The sequence below is a fragment of the Podospora pseudopauciseta genome (assembly GCF_035222475.1).
Source record: "Podospora pseudopauciseta strain CBS 411.78 chromosome 2 map unlocalized CBS411.78m_2, whole genome shotgun sequence".
NCBI classification, from domain to species: domain Eukaryota; kingdom Fungi; phylum Ascomycota; class Sordariomycetes; order Sordariales; family Podosporaceae; genus Podospora; species Podospora pseudopauciseta.
In genome coordinates, this window is record NW_026946663.1 from 2,537,335 (window position 1) to 2,552,476 (window position 15,142).

Consider the following 15,142-nt stretch of genomic DNA (forward strand, 5'->3'; position numbering starts at 1 on the left):
ACATGCATAAGCTTTCTCCAGTGCGACTACTCACAAAGCCAAATCTATATCACCGGCAACTGACTTAGTATTGAGACTCTCAGGGGACAAGAAGTAAGTGCCACCACATCATTACATCCCTGTATTTGGACTATATCCTGCTTGAGGCTCAAAGGGAACAGGAATTGGAGCAAACTCTCGACGCCCACCATGCTAATCCCCCTGTGGTCAGTCAAGCCCATGTTCACAGGCAGGAGCAACCCACTTCGCACCTTCCACACTCGACTAGCAGCACCTTCCTTATATATACCCGACGCTCGCCATCACTCTCATCAAACAAACAACTTGCACAGTAAGAAAGCTCTGTGGCGCTGTGGTTAACCGCGACGAGTGGCTGGCTCCTTCTGAACAGTCACCACCAAACGTGGGTCGAGCGTAAGTCCAACCACCTCCCTCTGAAGCTGCGAGTTCGAGGCCCAATACTTTTTGACATCTTCTCTTTTTATCGGTCTTCAACCACCACACTTACTTTTTTTTCGACCACAGGTCCCAGCAATGGTCGTGACAATGATGGAGAAACGCTGCCAGACACTTCATCCTTCGTGTCGGCTTGATATTTTGCTATTTTGTTTACATTTACCAATGTCGTAACCTGACTGGAGATCGAGATCATTCGTGATGGGTCTATTCTGTACACTTCCATTGCTTGTCTGCCGGAGGTTACTGCGGGGAAGATTTACAGATAGATTGCTTTTGAATGTCACTCTCCTACATCACATCACTCCCGTTGGCTGGGCATTTCGGATGCTTTCCATCAACCAATTTACCCACCAACCATTCCGGCTCCCGGATGGGTACCTGGATGCAAAGCAATTACAGTGAAACTGTCGTGATATCTCAACATCATTTGTGGTGATGTATAATTACACCCAGTAGTCTCACCTTATTCCCCTTCACTGGCTCACCTTCACCACTGACACAAACTTGGAAACTGACCATGCTTTTCACCACCGCATCCGCCCTCGCAGCCACCCTGTTTGCGGGTCTGGTGTCTGCCCAGACCCCTGTTGGCTTTACTCCAGCTGTGGAAGCCAGATTGGAAGTCATATACGGCACAAAAGCGACCATCGAGCCCGGAACAAGATTCACCAAAACAGAGACTGCACGACAACCCACCATTGGCACCAGCGATGTCGCGCTGAATGGCACATATGTCTGGCTTCTCATTGGTATGTGTCCATTTCCCTTGTACATGACAATACTGACCTCTCCCAGACCTTGACGTGTAAGGCCAACATCCTTCACCCTCCCAGACTCCTACTGATCCCCAAACAGCCCCTCCAACTTCCAAAACCCCTCCTCCGGCCCTCGCCGCACCAACCTCCACGCCCTCATTACGGGCTTCAAATTCTCCGGGCAGACTGTCTCTGTTGCCGGCGTCAGCAACCCAATCTACACCCTGACATCCTCCTCCACCGGTCCCATCACCTACGTCGGTCCTTCGCCTCCGGCAGAAAACCCCCCTTACGCCCACAAATACGTCAGCCTGTTGTACGAGACTCCAGAAGGCTTCAACGTGACAAGGCAGCAAGTAGGACAGACATTCGGCTTCAACTTGACCACATTCGTCGACACTGTTGGGTTGACAGCCGCGCCAGTGAGGGCGAGTTATATCAGTGTAGCTGCATAGGTGCTCCAAAACAACCATGTCTAATGAATGTTGTGGGGAGTTGAGATCACAGAAATGAGACAAAATCAAACACCACCCAACCCAGCCTCACCCATCCCGGCCCCCTGACCATCCACCCCCAAAAATCTTGTTCAACTCCCTCTCCGCACTCTGATGCCTCGCCTCCCTCCCCTGACTCTGCTCCCTCTTGTCCGCCTGGTGCCGCCTCTTCAAACCCTCCAGCTCACCCGTCAACGCAGCCTCCACCGCAACCGCAGTGTTCTGCAGTTGCTCACTCTCAGCCATTCACGTCGTGTGTGAGATTTCTCGCTGTTCTCGGGTGAGCCAGTTCGAGGATCTGTTCAAGTTCTTTTGCAGCAACTCTTCTGCCTCTGTAATTTTTGTAGTATTTGATCTCGGCGATCAGGGGCCATATGACCGCAGCACGAGAGCCAGCTTCAGGGCTGTTTGGCATTTTGCTTGTGGCATTTTGCTGGCTGCTTGTGTATGCCCCTTGCTGGCTACTTGTATGTGTCTCCTGTTGGCTACTTGTATATATGTCGCTTGCTGGCTACTTGTGTTTGCATCTTCCTGGCTGCAAGGCAAGTGCTGGCGATTCGGTCTGCCATCTTTGAGATCATCACTATTTAATTTTCCTGGAAAAATGCAACGAGAAAGAGAAAGATGAAGGCCTTTTGTAGACATTCAAGTGTGACTCCTTCATTCACAGTCACGGTGTAAAAGGCGTTGGCTGTCGTGAATACATATGCACAAGAACAACCATAATAGAGTCAACAATAAACAAGAAGAAGCGATCACCAAATCCACAAGTCACATATTGAAGACAACACAACGCGACTTTGAACACCAATTATCAAGTCAACATACCAAACTATCATACAATACCAAACAAATACCAAACATTTACTCCTCCTTCTCCTCCACCACATCATCCACCACATGCTCCTTCTCACGAGCCGTCAAAACCTCCTCGGCCTGTTTGACCAAGGCCTGCATCCGCTCGTCCTTAGAAAGCACACGGACCAACTCCACCAAATCCTCTTCCTCCTTTTTCGTCTCAGCAGGGACCACCGCGCCAGTCTCCTCGCTCACGAGCGCCTGCTCGTCCGCGACCGGCTGCCCGGCCACGTTGATCTCGCGCTCCCCCACGAGACCTTCCTCGTCCGAGCCCTTGTCCTCCACCGCGCGCAAGTGCTCAATCTCTTGTCCGAGCTTGAACTGCCTCTTTTCAGTCTTTCCCCAGCTCGGATAACGCCTATACTGGGCGTCACCTGGCAAAATTTTGGACAACTTCAAAGTCGCCCACTCGGTATCCACACCACCATCCATCCCAACTTGGTGCAAGTTCTTCGCCAGCGCAGCAGAATTGGCGGCAAACAACTCAATCTCCTCAATCCGGAACCACGAGATGTACTGGACGCGGTCGTCATCGGGAAGGGTCTCGAATACAGCGATGGGGGAGTGGAGGCCAGGGGTGTGCTTAACACTGGGGGTGTTATTGCAACCGACGAGGATGGGGCTCTCGTGTTTCTTCTTCTGCCTGATATGTGGTTAGTGACTGTCGTAGTGTAGAGATCAGACTGACTTACCATTCGCCAGGGACAATAATGCGAGAGATATTCCCATACAGGCCAAAGATTTCCATGTCGGGACCATCCTCAAGGCCATAACGACGAAACTTTATGTTCTCTGTGGTGGCATTAATACTGCGATGGACCTTTTCTTCCTCCGTAGCCTCCTGATGCTGGGCAACAAGGGCAGCTTTCTTCTCATCGTACCCGGGGAGCAAATAATGCCTGGAATTGGTGTAAACAATGCCGTGGCTCCTCCACAAAGGCTGATCATCTTCATGGACGATGGCAAAAGCAATGCCGTCTGGGGTGCCATCGCCGCTGTTAATGGTCTGAAACTGGTAAGACTCGGGGGAGTCGGGTGAGCACTTGAAGTACCTCAGCAACACCGAACCCTACAACCAACTCGTTAGCTGAGCTACAGGAAAGAAGATGGCGACAAGGGAGCTGGCTGGTCACTAACGCTGACGGGGCCGAACCAGTTGCTACCAGCATGATAGCTGGGCGGGTCGCGGCGGAGGTTAAACCCGCCAGAGGCAGGTGAGGACGAAACATTTTTGATGTCCGAAAGGACACCCTCGGGGTTCTCGCGGATGGCGGTGAGGGAGGCGGCGTATCCGGCGCCGACGCATTGGCCACGGCCACGGCTTCCGCCACGTCCACCACCACGGCCACGAGAGCCACCGCGACCACCACGAGAGCTGCCGCCGCGAGGGCCAGGGGTGTTTCCGCGAGCCATTGTTTTTCCTTCGGGTTTGGGTAAGCAAAGGAGGGTTTTCAAGTGTCGTCTACCGCTGGTTGCGATCGTTTGTTGCCGAGGAAGAGAGAAGAGTCTGGGCAACAGATGGAAGAGAATTGAACTGGGTCAGGTCGCAAAAGAAAGAAACCAGCTTGGGATCTTTTCCTTTGCTTTTTGAAGACTTCTGGGTCAAGCTGAAAAGGTTTTTTAAGGGAAAAGCTCTCGGCTCGCGGTATTGGCCAATGGATGATATAAAACCCACGAGGGGTAGCGGAATCAGATGTGTCAAGAACGGGGAAGGAGGAAGCGCCGGTCAACATGCATAGGCGCCTTCCCGGTAAAGACAAAGTTGAAACAAGTGGGTTGGAAGGTAAAATCTAGTCAGGAGTTGACAAAACTCAGAATCCCTAATCGACAGTTGAAGTAGGCCACACTGTCTAGCTCTATCTTTGTGCCTCAAATTAGGATGAATGAATGCAAAGGCAATTATGTATGCGAGGTTGTGATTTGGGAGCTGGATATTTACACATGTGAGGACTTCCCATGTTACGGCGCTGGCAACTTGAGTGAGAATGTTTGGTGGTTTATGGCATATATGTGACGGCCCAAAAAGTGAGGTTATTCACAGAGTACTAACAAAGCCGCTACATCTCGCGGATAGAAGCTTCTGTTATTAAAACACAACTTGACACAGCAAGGCAACCTTTAAGTTCACACCAAGCAAATTGTAGAAACCTCATCTAGCATTTATCTTACACTCAGGGGCTGTGGCACACTACAAGTAAAACCTCATCCTCGCTTCAGCAACACCACAACATTCTACAAGATATCCAAGGCTAGATGGCCGAGCGGTCTAAGGCGCCACGTTAAGGTATTGATCCTTGATTCCAACTCCACCAAGAGTTCCGTGGTCTCGTAAGGGGCGTGAGTTCGAATCTCACTCTAGTCATTCACTTTTGCACCCGTGTGTGGTGGAGCCAATGTTCTTTTTGCTGTGAGTGAATTGACAGCATCATCCTTGCCGGCATAGGAGGTATCCGGACAATGTAATCACATTCATGTGTTCACATGCTCTTCGTTACAGGGAATTGCACCAACATAATAAGCATTCAAGTGGTGAAAGGTTTGACTGAACTCTTTTGCACGGCAAGCAACCATGGATATCTCATAACAATGCTACAGTGAAGCTTGGAGCTTCACGTGCTTACATAAATGAACAAATTCGAGGCGATGATAACCTCTAAGACGAAGGAACTTTTATAGCCTCGGGGACTCTGACTCCGAAGCGACCTGAAGAAAATAGCAAATGCCACCTTAGGACCGACCCCTCCAGCCGCGGACACCATGTTCCTAGAATACTGTCCCATCACTGTCAATCAAGATCGGTGGCTCTTTGGTGTTTGGCCTGCTGACTTCGGCAATCTCCCGGCCACCCTTCCAGCTGCCAGCTTCCAGAACTTGTGCGAGACTCAACTCCCCGCCAGCCAACTCCGCCTTCAAGACTCGGTTAACCTCCAAAGCCAGCATATCGAGGAAGCCCACTGTGGCACCCCTCCATTCGACGATAACATCATCGCTAGGCTCAAACATGGGCGCAACCTCGACGGCCTTGGTGCCTGTGCGCTGGCAGTATTCGGCGTAGTGTTGCAGACCCCGCTCTTGGTCCTCAGGCTTGAGTGTCATAACACCCATGTCGATAAATAGCCCACCGTTTCGGTACTCTGGCAACCCAGTCAGGAGCTCCTGACCAGCAAACTGAATCTTCATAATGCTCTGCATGGGTTGCATGAGCGAGTACGTAAGCCATTGGGTGAGCTTGTGGAAGGGTAGGATGCTCTCCCAGGGTGCAATGCCATTCGACTGGCCCGTGGTGTTGGGGAAAGGAGAAAAGGTGGGGCTGGTTGGAGATTGGGCCGGTTGGGGCATAGAGCTGCATGGCCAAGCATCACCGAGCGAAACACCATTGATAGCTGTCCGTGATGGCGGCCAAATTGGCGCCAAACCATCCATCAAGACGTTCCAGAGCACCGTAAGAGGCACAATAATCACGCTAGATGCTTGTGTTGACGGGTGCGAGAGGATGTGATCTGGTCATATGGTTAGCACACGACTTGGGTCCAGGAACAACCGCATAAAACATACCTAGCATGTTGCCTGGCCGGCCATCCTCGCCAAAGTACTCCGTGTTGTTAAGAGCCTCACTCAGGCGAATGAGGAGTTGGGCTCTGCCCTCAAGACCAGCCATCTCGTTGCCGGGCGTCGACTGAAGTCCCTGAGCCAGCTTCTCGACGGTCAGTTGTCGGAGGCCCTCCTTATCCACTTGGTACTTGTTTGCTGGGCTGCCAGAGAACAGGCCCTGTGATATGAGTTAGCAAAACGCCACGATTTCGTCTTTGGAATCGACATACCGTCTTGAACATGTCCAAGGTCGCCACAGCAATGCCCTCTGATCGTCTGTATACCCGGCCATTCTCGACGCTCTTGTAGCTCCACTTGGTTCCAGCGCCTGCATCAAGCAGAACGCTCACGAGGAAAAGGTCAATCATGCGTTTGCATTTCTCCGTGTTGTCCACCATATCCTCGGGCCAAGTCGCCAAAAGATGGGCAATTCTGTCACGGCCACCAACGCCAAAATGCTGGTATCGGCCATGTGGTGGGATAGTGGTAAAAGGGGCATCGTAATCTCTCTGTGTTTACTTGCTGTTAGCTTCAAGTTCAACATGGTAAGAAAGCCACCCCGCATCGGGCGTCAAGCCAGTACAGCCAAAACGTACCTTGATGATGTTGGCTACAAAGGAGACCACATCGGGAAACTTGCGCATGTCGACATCAAAGTGTCGCAGGTCGTTCTTCAGGGCCTTGGACCACAAGATTTGGCAACGCTCCCGCACAGCGCTTAAGCTGCGAAGATACCCGGCAGGGTCGAGCTGGGGGTCTGGTGGTCTCGGCATGTCGACTTTGGGAAGTGTGGGATTCATGCCTGTTGGGGAAAAAGGGGTCAAAGGGGTTCCTGGGCCGGCGGTGCTCGTCGTTCCAGCTGATGTGCGGTTGATGATGCGGGAGCTGGTGTTGATCGGGGTGACAATGCTCGAGGAAGCCGAGGTGAGGGAGGTTTTAGACTGGGAGCTGGCCAGCGCTGGCTGATCGTCGGCGGCCGCCTTCGGCGCCTTGTCTCTTCTTGAAAACAGGCCCATCTCTTTTGTTGTTTACGTAGCCGTCCTCTAAGTGGTCGGTTGGGTCGCGCAATCGGCCAGTGACAGGGCGGTCTGCTGAACGACCTGATTCGCGATTCGATGGAGGGGCTCGGGGAAGCTGTGTGCTGTGCTCGTGACGCAGTGGGGCAGAGACACGCAGCAACCTACTGACAGCTGTTGGTGGTTGTGATTGGGTCGGAGGGCCGTAATCGTCAGCAGTGCAGAATCTCTTCAGGTCGATGACTATCGGTGAGAGAGACAGCAACTGGGTTCTGAAGAAGCAGGAGTCGGGGAGGGGCGTTGTTTTGTTGTTCGCCGGGGGGAACACGGATTGCGGACCTCAATAGCCTTCTGCAGCTAGGGTCAGTAAATTCTAGGCACTTTCATGGCATTGCGGCCAGGACCCTTCCCATCCCAGAGCTCCCCCCCAACATGTGATGGATGGCCGTTGCTCAGAGCCTGCGAGGGGACTGGGAGACCGCCGTCTGCAGCGCCAGAGCCCGTGCGGTGGGCTCCATGTGAGACCCGTCCCGCCGTGCTGCAGCCATTTTGTGGGGTTGCCGATAGCGAGTGAGGGGTTTGCACCCATCAAAAACCATCAACTGCACGGGAAATTGGAGGGGGAATCTTCAAAACAAACAACGGAGGAAAGGGAAAATCACCCGTACCGAACCCGCCCAGAGTGTGATTCTGACTTTTTATTCCTCTTGGTCCTGGCTTCCGGATATTGCTGCACCCGATACCTTAGCCGACGATTGCTGGCTCCAAAGATGTGGATTTCGCTGCAAATAATCCCAGCCAAAAGAAGGTGCCTATGCTGCAGAAGAACTTTTCATCAATCGAACGAGCGATGAGCTGATCGAAAAAAAACAGCTGCCGGGACGTGCAATTGACGAGACAAGGGTGCCGAGTCAGGGTAGCTTGGGACGAGTCGACCCTTTTTTTTTTTTTTTTCAAAAAAAAAAAAAAAGGAAAAACCAGCGAAGAACAGCAATACCAGAGCGTTCTGCTCGCCCCAAGGGGACAGGTCTTTAAAGGCACATTCTGCAGTAAGTGACGGCAGCATCATGTCTCTCAACAAGCCTCATGTTGTTCCTGCAGGTTGTCACCTCGTCCGAGCCCTCCATCACTACCACCACCAGCAGCCATCTCGCCATGGCTACCCGACCCGTGCTGCCGCTAGCTTTCGTTAGCTGGCGATTAGCGACGGCGCGAATGATTTCACCGTGTTCGAGACCAGCTTGTGCCCCCACCGCATCCACGGCGCTGGTCAATTTGGCGATCCCCCTGTCCCACCCACTCACCATCCCCGGGACGTCTTCCTGTTGGGCTCTCCGAAAAATGGCGCTGCCACCTGCGGGCCCTGGAAGATCAGACCCCCTGCTGCCAATGCAAGGTACCGGCGACGAGCACAGCGTCAACCCGCCCACAAATGTCACCATGTCAACGGTCAGCTTCCCGCTTTGGCTGCATCTCCCACCGGTTGAAAGGATTGCCTGCAAGAGAACAAGAACTGGCAGAGAGGCACAGCTTCCAATTCCTGAAACGGGACAATATTGACAATATTGAGCCACATCTCATTTGGCCAGTTCGGACGTGACGGAGAGCAATCCCGTCAAGCATGTCTTGGTTCTTTTCGTGGATCGAGATAGCTCTCAATTGTACTTGATGGACGAAACCTATGCATGCACATCACTTCTAACCCCGGCTTAGACTCCTGCTGGTTTCACTGCTTCATGAAAGTTGCCTGAGCTGCAGCTTTGCAGCTCTCGAGCTGGACCAGAAGCAGATCCCCCACCCTCACCCTCACCCTCCAGTCAACTGGCAGCTCCATCAACATACATATACCGTCCGCAGCCAACCACCGTACGAGATAACTAATAATCAATACCAAGTCCGGGGCGACTCAATACAAAGCATCCGCTGGCGCCGTCTATCACCTAGTTCTGTCATAACTCCAAAATCACAACCAAGCGGGCGAACGAAGAGAACAATAGAACAGACCCATCAGTCTGGTTGCTCCTTGTCGTTGGCCCTGGGCCTTTCAGCTTAGACGCAGAAGAACCACTGAAGAACAATCAAGGAAGACTTCGCTGACCAGCCAAGAGGGGCCAAAGAAATTGGAATGGGCCATTCTTGTTCCTCGGTTGTCAAGAAAGCGTACAGTCACGAGCAAACTGCCGAGGGTCTCACAGGACCCGATCACTATCACCAACCTCAACTGCCACTGCTACTGATGGCCAGTTACTTCCTTGGAACCAGTGTCTCAGTCTCATCGATATACACAAGTTGTGTCTCTCACCCTCAACCGTCCTCTAGATTTCGACAGATTGATATCATGTCAACTGCCCAACTCAGACGCTCTCGTGGTCTCATCACCACCAGCGGCCTCGGCTAGAATAACTCCTTACCAATCTCCTCTCGATGGAACGGACACATCGTCCACCTAATCACCGTCACAGTCACAATCCTCCCCTCCACTTCTTCTCAAGGACCAGCTACCAAAAATTCTTTAAACCGCCCAGATTTTCCATTACAGGCCTCTCGCCAAGCCAGCCCAGTGTTTGTCGGGTCCTCGCTAACACACTGTCGGGCCTCCAAGATCCCCGCCAATGCCACGAGGTGCAAAATATCGCTCGAGGCTCCCGGCGTTGGCGCGTGCCTGGTGCGGAGATTGGGTTCCACATCGAAGATGTGCAAAGCCTCGTGGCTCTCGGCATCTCCCACACGTGGTTCCGACCGACGCCGTCGCCGGGGCCCCGGCACCGTTCCGGCAGGCTGTGAGGAATCATTAGACAGTGGATGTCGTGGTGGATGCCTCCCTTTCCTCTGACGGTCCTCTTTTTATGAAATCCCGAACGACGATGTCCTTTCTAATCGGTCCGCGAACAAATGGGCTTTTTCTAGCGCCGTATGTCAACACTGGTGTCCTTGATAGGGCATCTTTGCTTGCCCGTTTTTGCCCAAAAAAGGAAGGTTCAAACAAGTGTTTGTGTTCAAACGGCTTCACTGTCCCCTGAAACCTCTTTTTTTTGCTCGTCGGCACTTGACGAGGCACCACGTTTTTTTCTCACCCCGGTACCCAATGGCATCATTGTTATTAGTTTGATGACGCAGGGCTCAGCTGCTCCACCTAGATTATCAGTTTGGGTCTTCGCTCTCGCTTCCCTGTTGGGCATCCGTAGCCTCCATAGCCTCCGGTCTGAGGGTAGAGCTCGATTGTTTGATGAGAAGTTCACGGACTTCGTTGATTGTCTCAATCCCTACGCCGATTTGTTGGAACAGAAGAAGGCATCAAGTCTCTCCGACGCTAAAAGAAATGCTTGCAGCTCTTTCCTATTGTGAAGTCAAAAGGCAATGACTTGTTGATGTCCCCAAAATATATTTGCAAATCCGCGTTGAGCTCAGTATTGTTAAATAAACTCATGCGTGCTGCAGCATAGGAACCATCCAACTCACAAAAAGGTGTGGGATGTGTAGAGAACCACAAAACATACAACACCAGGGATTCCCCAGTGGTCACCCACCTGAGTACTAGTCTGGCAGTCAGTAGCTTATCTAGGGGAGAGCGGACGGGATCCCGAGTTTTCTACTGCTTATGGTTGTATGTGCTTTTATCAAGAAGATTTGAGATCTTTCTAGGGGTGGAGAAGTAGAAAGACAGTGTTGTTCTCCCTATCATGAAGCCATGGGTTCGGTGTCGCTTGAAGGTGCCGATACGAAATGCCTTTCCTGCACTACTTTGCCTTTTGGGCATCTATAGCCTCCGGTATGAGAGGATAGTTCGATTGATGGAGAGCTTCAGGGGGTTCGTTGGTGGGAAGACATCGATCTTGCCCCACGATACCAACCTTGACAACTTGCTTTCCACATTTTCCCACATGTCATCGCCAATAATGTTATCAAGACCTGGTTGTCAAAGCACTCAAAATGACCTCAGATGACGAGTCCGATTGTATCACATCCGATTCACGTCGGGCCACAGAAGTCCGGTCTGGCCTGATGCCTTCTGAGGGTAGAATTCTGTCCTTGTAAACATGAATGCGAGATCTGGTTGTTTCCTCATCAATGGACGCAGTGCTCGACGTCCAAGTAAGCTCCGTTGCCCTCTCGGAACTTATCATCTCGCACTCCCTCCACGCCCGCAGCTTTATGATGCGAGCTTCACTCTTTAGCTCTCAAACTTGCTCATACTTGCTTTTGTGCGACTACATCTTTTCTATACCTCCTTTTTGTGTAACTGTAGTTTTCTATGCTCAATCTGATACACGCTCATCATCATCATGACGATTTACAAAGATAAATACTCCAGGAAGTTCCGTGCAAGATATTCTGGAAGATCATGTCTCCAGCATCCAACCAAGACACTTTCTTCCCCAACTCAATCGAAAAGTCCACACCTGAAAACACCCATCACGATGCACATCCAGAATCTCATCTCCTCCTCCTTTCTTCTGCTCCTTTCCTTCCCTATCTCCACGACCGCAACAACACCACGCCCCCCCTATCCCAACCGCACCCTAGTCGGCATAACCATGATCGACACCCCCATCGTCCGCGACGCCCAAGCCTACGCCCGACGCTACTGCTCCGACTCAACCTACAACCACATCATGCGCTCCTGGCTCCTCGGCCTCCTCCACCTCTCCCACGACCCCGCCCTCGCTTCCAAAATCGACCTCGAAGTCCACGCCCTCGGCCTGATCCTCCACGATCTGGCAACCAACCACTCCCTCTCCGCCCCCTTCGTCACCCCCAACCGGCGCTTCGAAGTTGATTCTGCCATTGCAGCAGCAGATTTCATCCGTTCACACCCCGACGGGAAAAAATGGCCGGGGTGGCGGGTTCAGAGGGTGTGGGATGGGATTGCGTTGCATGCCGAGCCCGGGTTGGCGTTGTATAAAGAGGCGGATGTTTTTGCGATATATTGGGGTAATGAATTGGAATTCTCGTGGGAGAGGCCCGGGGGAGAGAGGAAGGGGGTGACGGCTGAGGAGAGGGAGAGGGTGTTGCAGGAGTTTCCCAGGCCGACGTTGGAGGAGGGGGGGAGGGGGAATGTGTTTGCTTTTGTGGCTTGGTATTGTAAATACAAACCGGAGAGCACTTATAGTGAGTTTGCCTTCCCTTCTTGTTGTTTTTCGGTAAGTGGGTGGGACAATGTGCTGACTTCCCTGGCGGTAGATACTTGGATGCAGCCGTTTGGGGAGCTGCTGGTGCCGGGTTATTCGGCGGTGGGACATCGGGTTATTGATGGGAGTTTGGCTGCTGTTGGGTTGAATATGAGTGAGATTCTCAAGTGATGTGTGACAACGAACGGACACAGTGGCGGCTGCTTGGTGATTATTGTTGTTGATATTATCTTGACTCTTGTTATTGCTCTCGTTTGGTCGTTTCATAGCACAGGTAGTCAACTAAAATTCATGACCTCGACCTGTTTTGCTTGGTTCTTCCCGTTGAGGGGAGCGAGGCGGAGGGAGCGAGACCGATGCAAAGGAGGAGGGGGTCTGCTCTTACACCTGGATCAAACGCATTGCAGCCGCTTCATCAACGTCACCTTCCAGCGAGGGCTTCCGGAGTTGAACAGTAATGTTCTCTGCCACGGTCTCGTAGGACCAACTCGAGTATTCGTCAGCTCTGAAGAACTCTTCCTGCTCTCGCGCGCTGATTGCACCGCTTGACACCGAGTCCCGGTAGCCTCCCCCGTTCCTACCGCCTTGAAGAGAAAAATGATGGTAATCTTGAGCTTATCTGTCATATAGAAACAAAAGCGGCAGTAGGTCCTCTCGACAAGTCGGCAGTTGTAGACGCTTCGTCCGTATGACCGCCACAACCCACGCCACAAAGCCAAGGGTCCAGACTGCGGCAGGGAGAGCAATCCAATACCATCGGACTCTAACGAAAGTAGCGACGGTACTTGCTTGGCCCTTGACCAAAAAGGCTTCTCCAATTTCTGTGCCGTTGGCGACAACACCCGAGTTGCGTATGGTTTTCGTCATGGCGGCGGCAATCCCGTCCATGACGCAGGAAAAGGTATCACCGTTGACGCTGCCGCATTCGTTGGCGGTATAATTCGCGTTGAAGATATAATTCATCATCTTGGACTGCTTACAGGAGCCGTTCGCGAATCCAGAACAGAATTCAATGGCTGTGTGGCCGTCGCTGGTTGTAGCAGAGCCGGGAATGACGTCGGTTACCAGAAAATGGGGATCAGGCCATGCCCAGTCTCGCTGTAAGGACTCACTCAAGCCGAAAGATAAGTTAGCAGCGGGATCAATGCCGCGCTCGAGACCCCATGGCGGCCGCAGCTGGTGGGCTAACCAGTGTTTGCCATTGAGGGGTGGCTCCGTGAATGTGTCTAGCAAGGTCTCCGTATAGACACCGTTTTGGACAGACGTCTCGAAGCTCAACACACACTGTTGCAGCGAGCACTCGGTGGCACTGAAGTTCGAGAAGTCGAGAGAAGGCCTGTAGGCACTGCTGAGGACGTATGGAGGGAGTAATCGGATGGCATGGTACCTCAGCCCACCTTTGCCGCCAACGAAGGTGATGTTCATAAAGTCTTCGACGGTCGTGAGGTTGCCAACTTGACGTAAAGTGGCTGAGCCATCAAATAACTCGGCGCTACAGTATACCCCCTTCGGGATGCCTTGTCCTCCACCGTCGTCTTTGCACGTCAGATTGATCTTCGACGTAATATCGGTACACCGTGAACAGAAGCCCAGCGTAGCTGTCGGGGGCCAAGTGCAATTGCCTGTGCTGCAAAGGAATTGAGGCGAGTTTGTGCCTTGGGTCAGACCTGAGTTCAGTGCCAGCATAATGTTAAGTTCCAGAGCTGGGTCGGGGTAGTTTGCTGGAAATGTTGTCTCTGGTATTAGCACCGTATCTTTACTCGTACCCACGATGTGCCTCCGGGCGAGAACTTACTTGAATAGTCGCGGCGCAGGCCGTGGGCGTCATAGACGATGCTAAGACTGAGCAGGGCGACCGCGCCGTCCGCCGCGATATCGCCCGCCTCATACCGAACGAGATTCTGTGTGAAAGGACCCCAGAACATTCCGAACAAGAGAGCTAGCGACGCAGTGATAACGACGAATCTTTCCCGTTGATATCAGCATCTGGGTATCAGTGGCAAGGTGTTGAGCTTGTCATCATCAAGGGGGTAACCTACTCAGCGCCCGCAGTCCAGAGAAGTTGGGCAACCCCTATCACACCTCCTCTCGCCTTCTGGAAACCGACGAGATCTGCCAAAGGCCGCGGTCGCTTCGCAAACCATATCCACTTGAGCTGTGCAATGGTCGCCTGGACGCCGAAGATGGTTCCAGCAAAACCCACATTTCCGAGGAGTGATAGCACGAAGTTGAGCGTGACCGGCCAGTCGGGCGCCAGCTGGTTATCGTACCAACGAAGAAGGGTGGCAGTGGCCCCTATACATAAGAAAGAGGCCAGGAACCCGAGGAACTCGAAGATACACGTCTGAGAGAGCTTTGCCCATATCGATTTCTTGATGCTGTGGTGGTGGTACATGTCGTGGCGATTGCGGCGACTTTCTGGGTTTGTCTCCTCAATCGTGTGCAAAGGGTCGTATTTCCGCGGATCCATTTGGGTCTTCTTTTTGTTTCTGTGCTCTTGGTTCCAGCTAGTGAATGAAGTAGGCTGTACAAAAGTCTGAGTTTTTTGGGGGTTTGGGGCGTTGATGGACCTTACTTATTGCAGGTTTTTTTGCACGGGAGAAAGGGGGGGATACGAGGCTCAGTAGGCGCCCGCCAGCTTGTCTCACAGTCTGGTGGCTGGTGGCAAAGAATAATGCACGAGAATTATCTGCCATTTGTATTAGCAATTTATTCCGACGTACAGGCCGTATCTGGAAACCTACGTTGGGTTTGGGGGCCCAAAGGAGGCTCTGTGAAGGTGGCGAGTTTAATATCTACTCGTTTGTTGAACATGGCCCATCTCCCAGGGGTGACCGATC

General features: G+C 52.4%; 5 protein-coding genes and 1 non-coding gene across 6 annotated transcripts; 3 read left to right on the forward strand and 3 right to left on the reverse strand.

Moving 5' to 3' along the window:
- Positions 1–976: 976 nt before the first annotated feature.
- Positions 977–1,669, forward strand: QC763_206895 (uncharacterized protein; the record flags this gene model as incomplete). Its single annotated transcript, XM_062909740.1, has 2 exons — positions 977–1,212; positions 1,309–1,669. 2 exons carry the CDS (start codon positions 977–979, stop codon positions 1,667–1,669), a joined length of 597 nt encoding a protein of 198 aa, XP_062768552.1.
- Positions 1,670–2,572: 903 nt separating this feature from the next.
- QC763_206900 (uncharacterized protein) lies at positions 2,573–4,281 on the reverse strand (the record flags this gene model as incomplete). The annotated part of the gene is made up of 3 exons (XM_062909741.1): positions 3,704–4,281; positions 3,259–3,635; positions 2,573–3,209 (listed from the first exon to the last, which is right to left on the reverse strand). The coding sequence occupies exons 1-3, from the start codon at positions 3,977–3,979 to the stop codon at positions 2,573–2,575; spliced, it is 1,290 nt and encodes a 429-aa protein (XP_062768553.1). The 5' UTR covers positions 3,980–4,281.
- A 532-nt stretch (positions 4,282–4,813) lies between these two features.
- Positions 4,814–4,928, forward strand: QC763_0037080. The gene has a single exon. It is a non-coding gene; the product is annotated as a tRNA-Leu (tRNA).
- Positions 4,929–5,085: 157 nt separating this feature from the next.
- On the reverse strand, positions 5,086–8,072 carry QC763_206910 (uncharacterized protein). Its single transcript, XM_062909742.1, has 4 exons — positions 6,754–8,072; positions 6,388–6,666; positions 6,122–6,335; positions 5,086–6,066 (listed from the first exon to the last, which is right to left on the reverse strand). The coding sequence occupies exons 1-4, from the start codon at positions 7,171–7,173 to the stop codon at positions 5,330–5,332; spliced, it is 1,650 nt and encodes a 549-aa protein (XP_062768554.1). The 5' UTR covers positions 7,174–8,072; the 3' UTR covers positions 5,086–5,329.
- A 3,315-nt stretch (positions 8,073–11,387) lies between these two features.
- On the reverse strand, positions 11,388–14,772 carry QC763_206930 (uncharacterized protein; the record flags this gene model as incomplete). The annotated part of the gene is made up of 3 exons (XM_062909744.1): positions 11,388–14,023; positions 14,098–14,267; positions 14,342–14,772. The coding sequence occupies 3 exons, from the start codon at positions 14,770–14,772 to the stop codon at positions 12,918–12,920; spliced, it is 1,707 nt and encodes a 568-aa protein (XP_062768555.1). The 3' UTR covers positions 11,388–12,917.
- QC763_206920 (uncharacterized protein) lies at positions 11,400–12,601 on the forward strand. The gene is made up of 2 exons (XM_062909743.1): positions 11,400–12,282; positions 12,355–12,601. Exons 1-2 carry the CDS (start codon positions 11,457–11,459, stop codon positions 12,471–12,473), a joined length of 945 nt encoding a protein of 314 aa, XP_062768556.1. The 5' UTR covers positions 11,400–11,456; the 3' UTR covers positions 12,474–12,601.
- Positions 14,773–15,142: the final 370 nt, after the last annotated feature.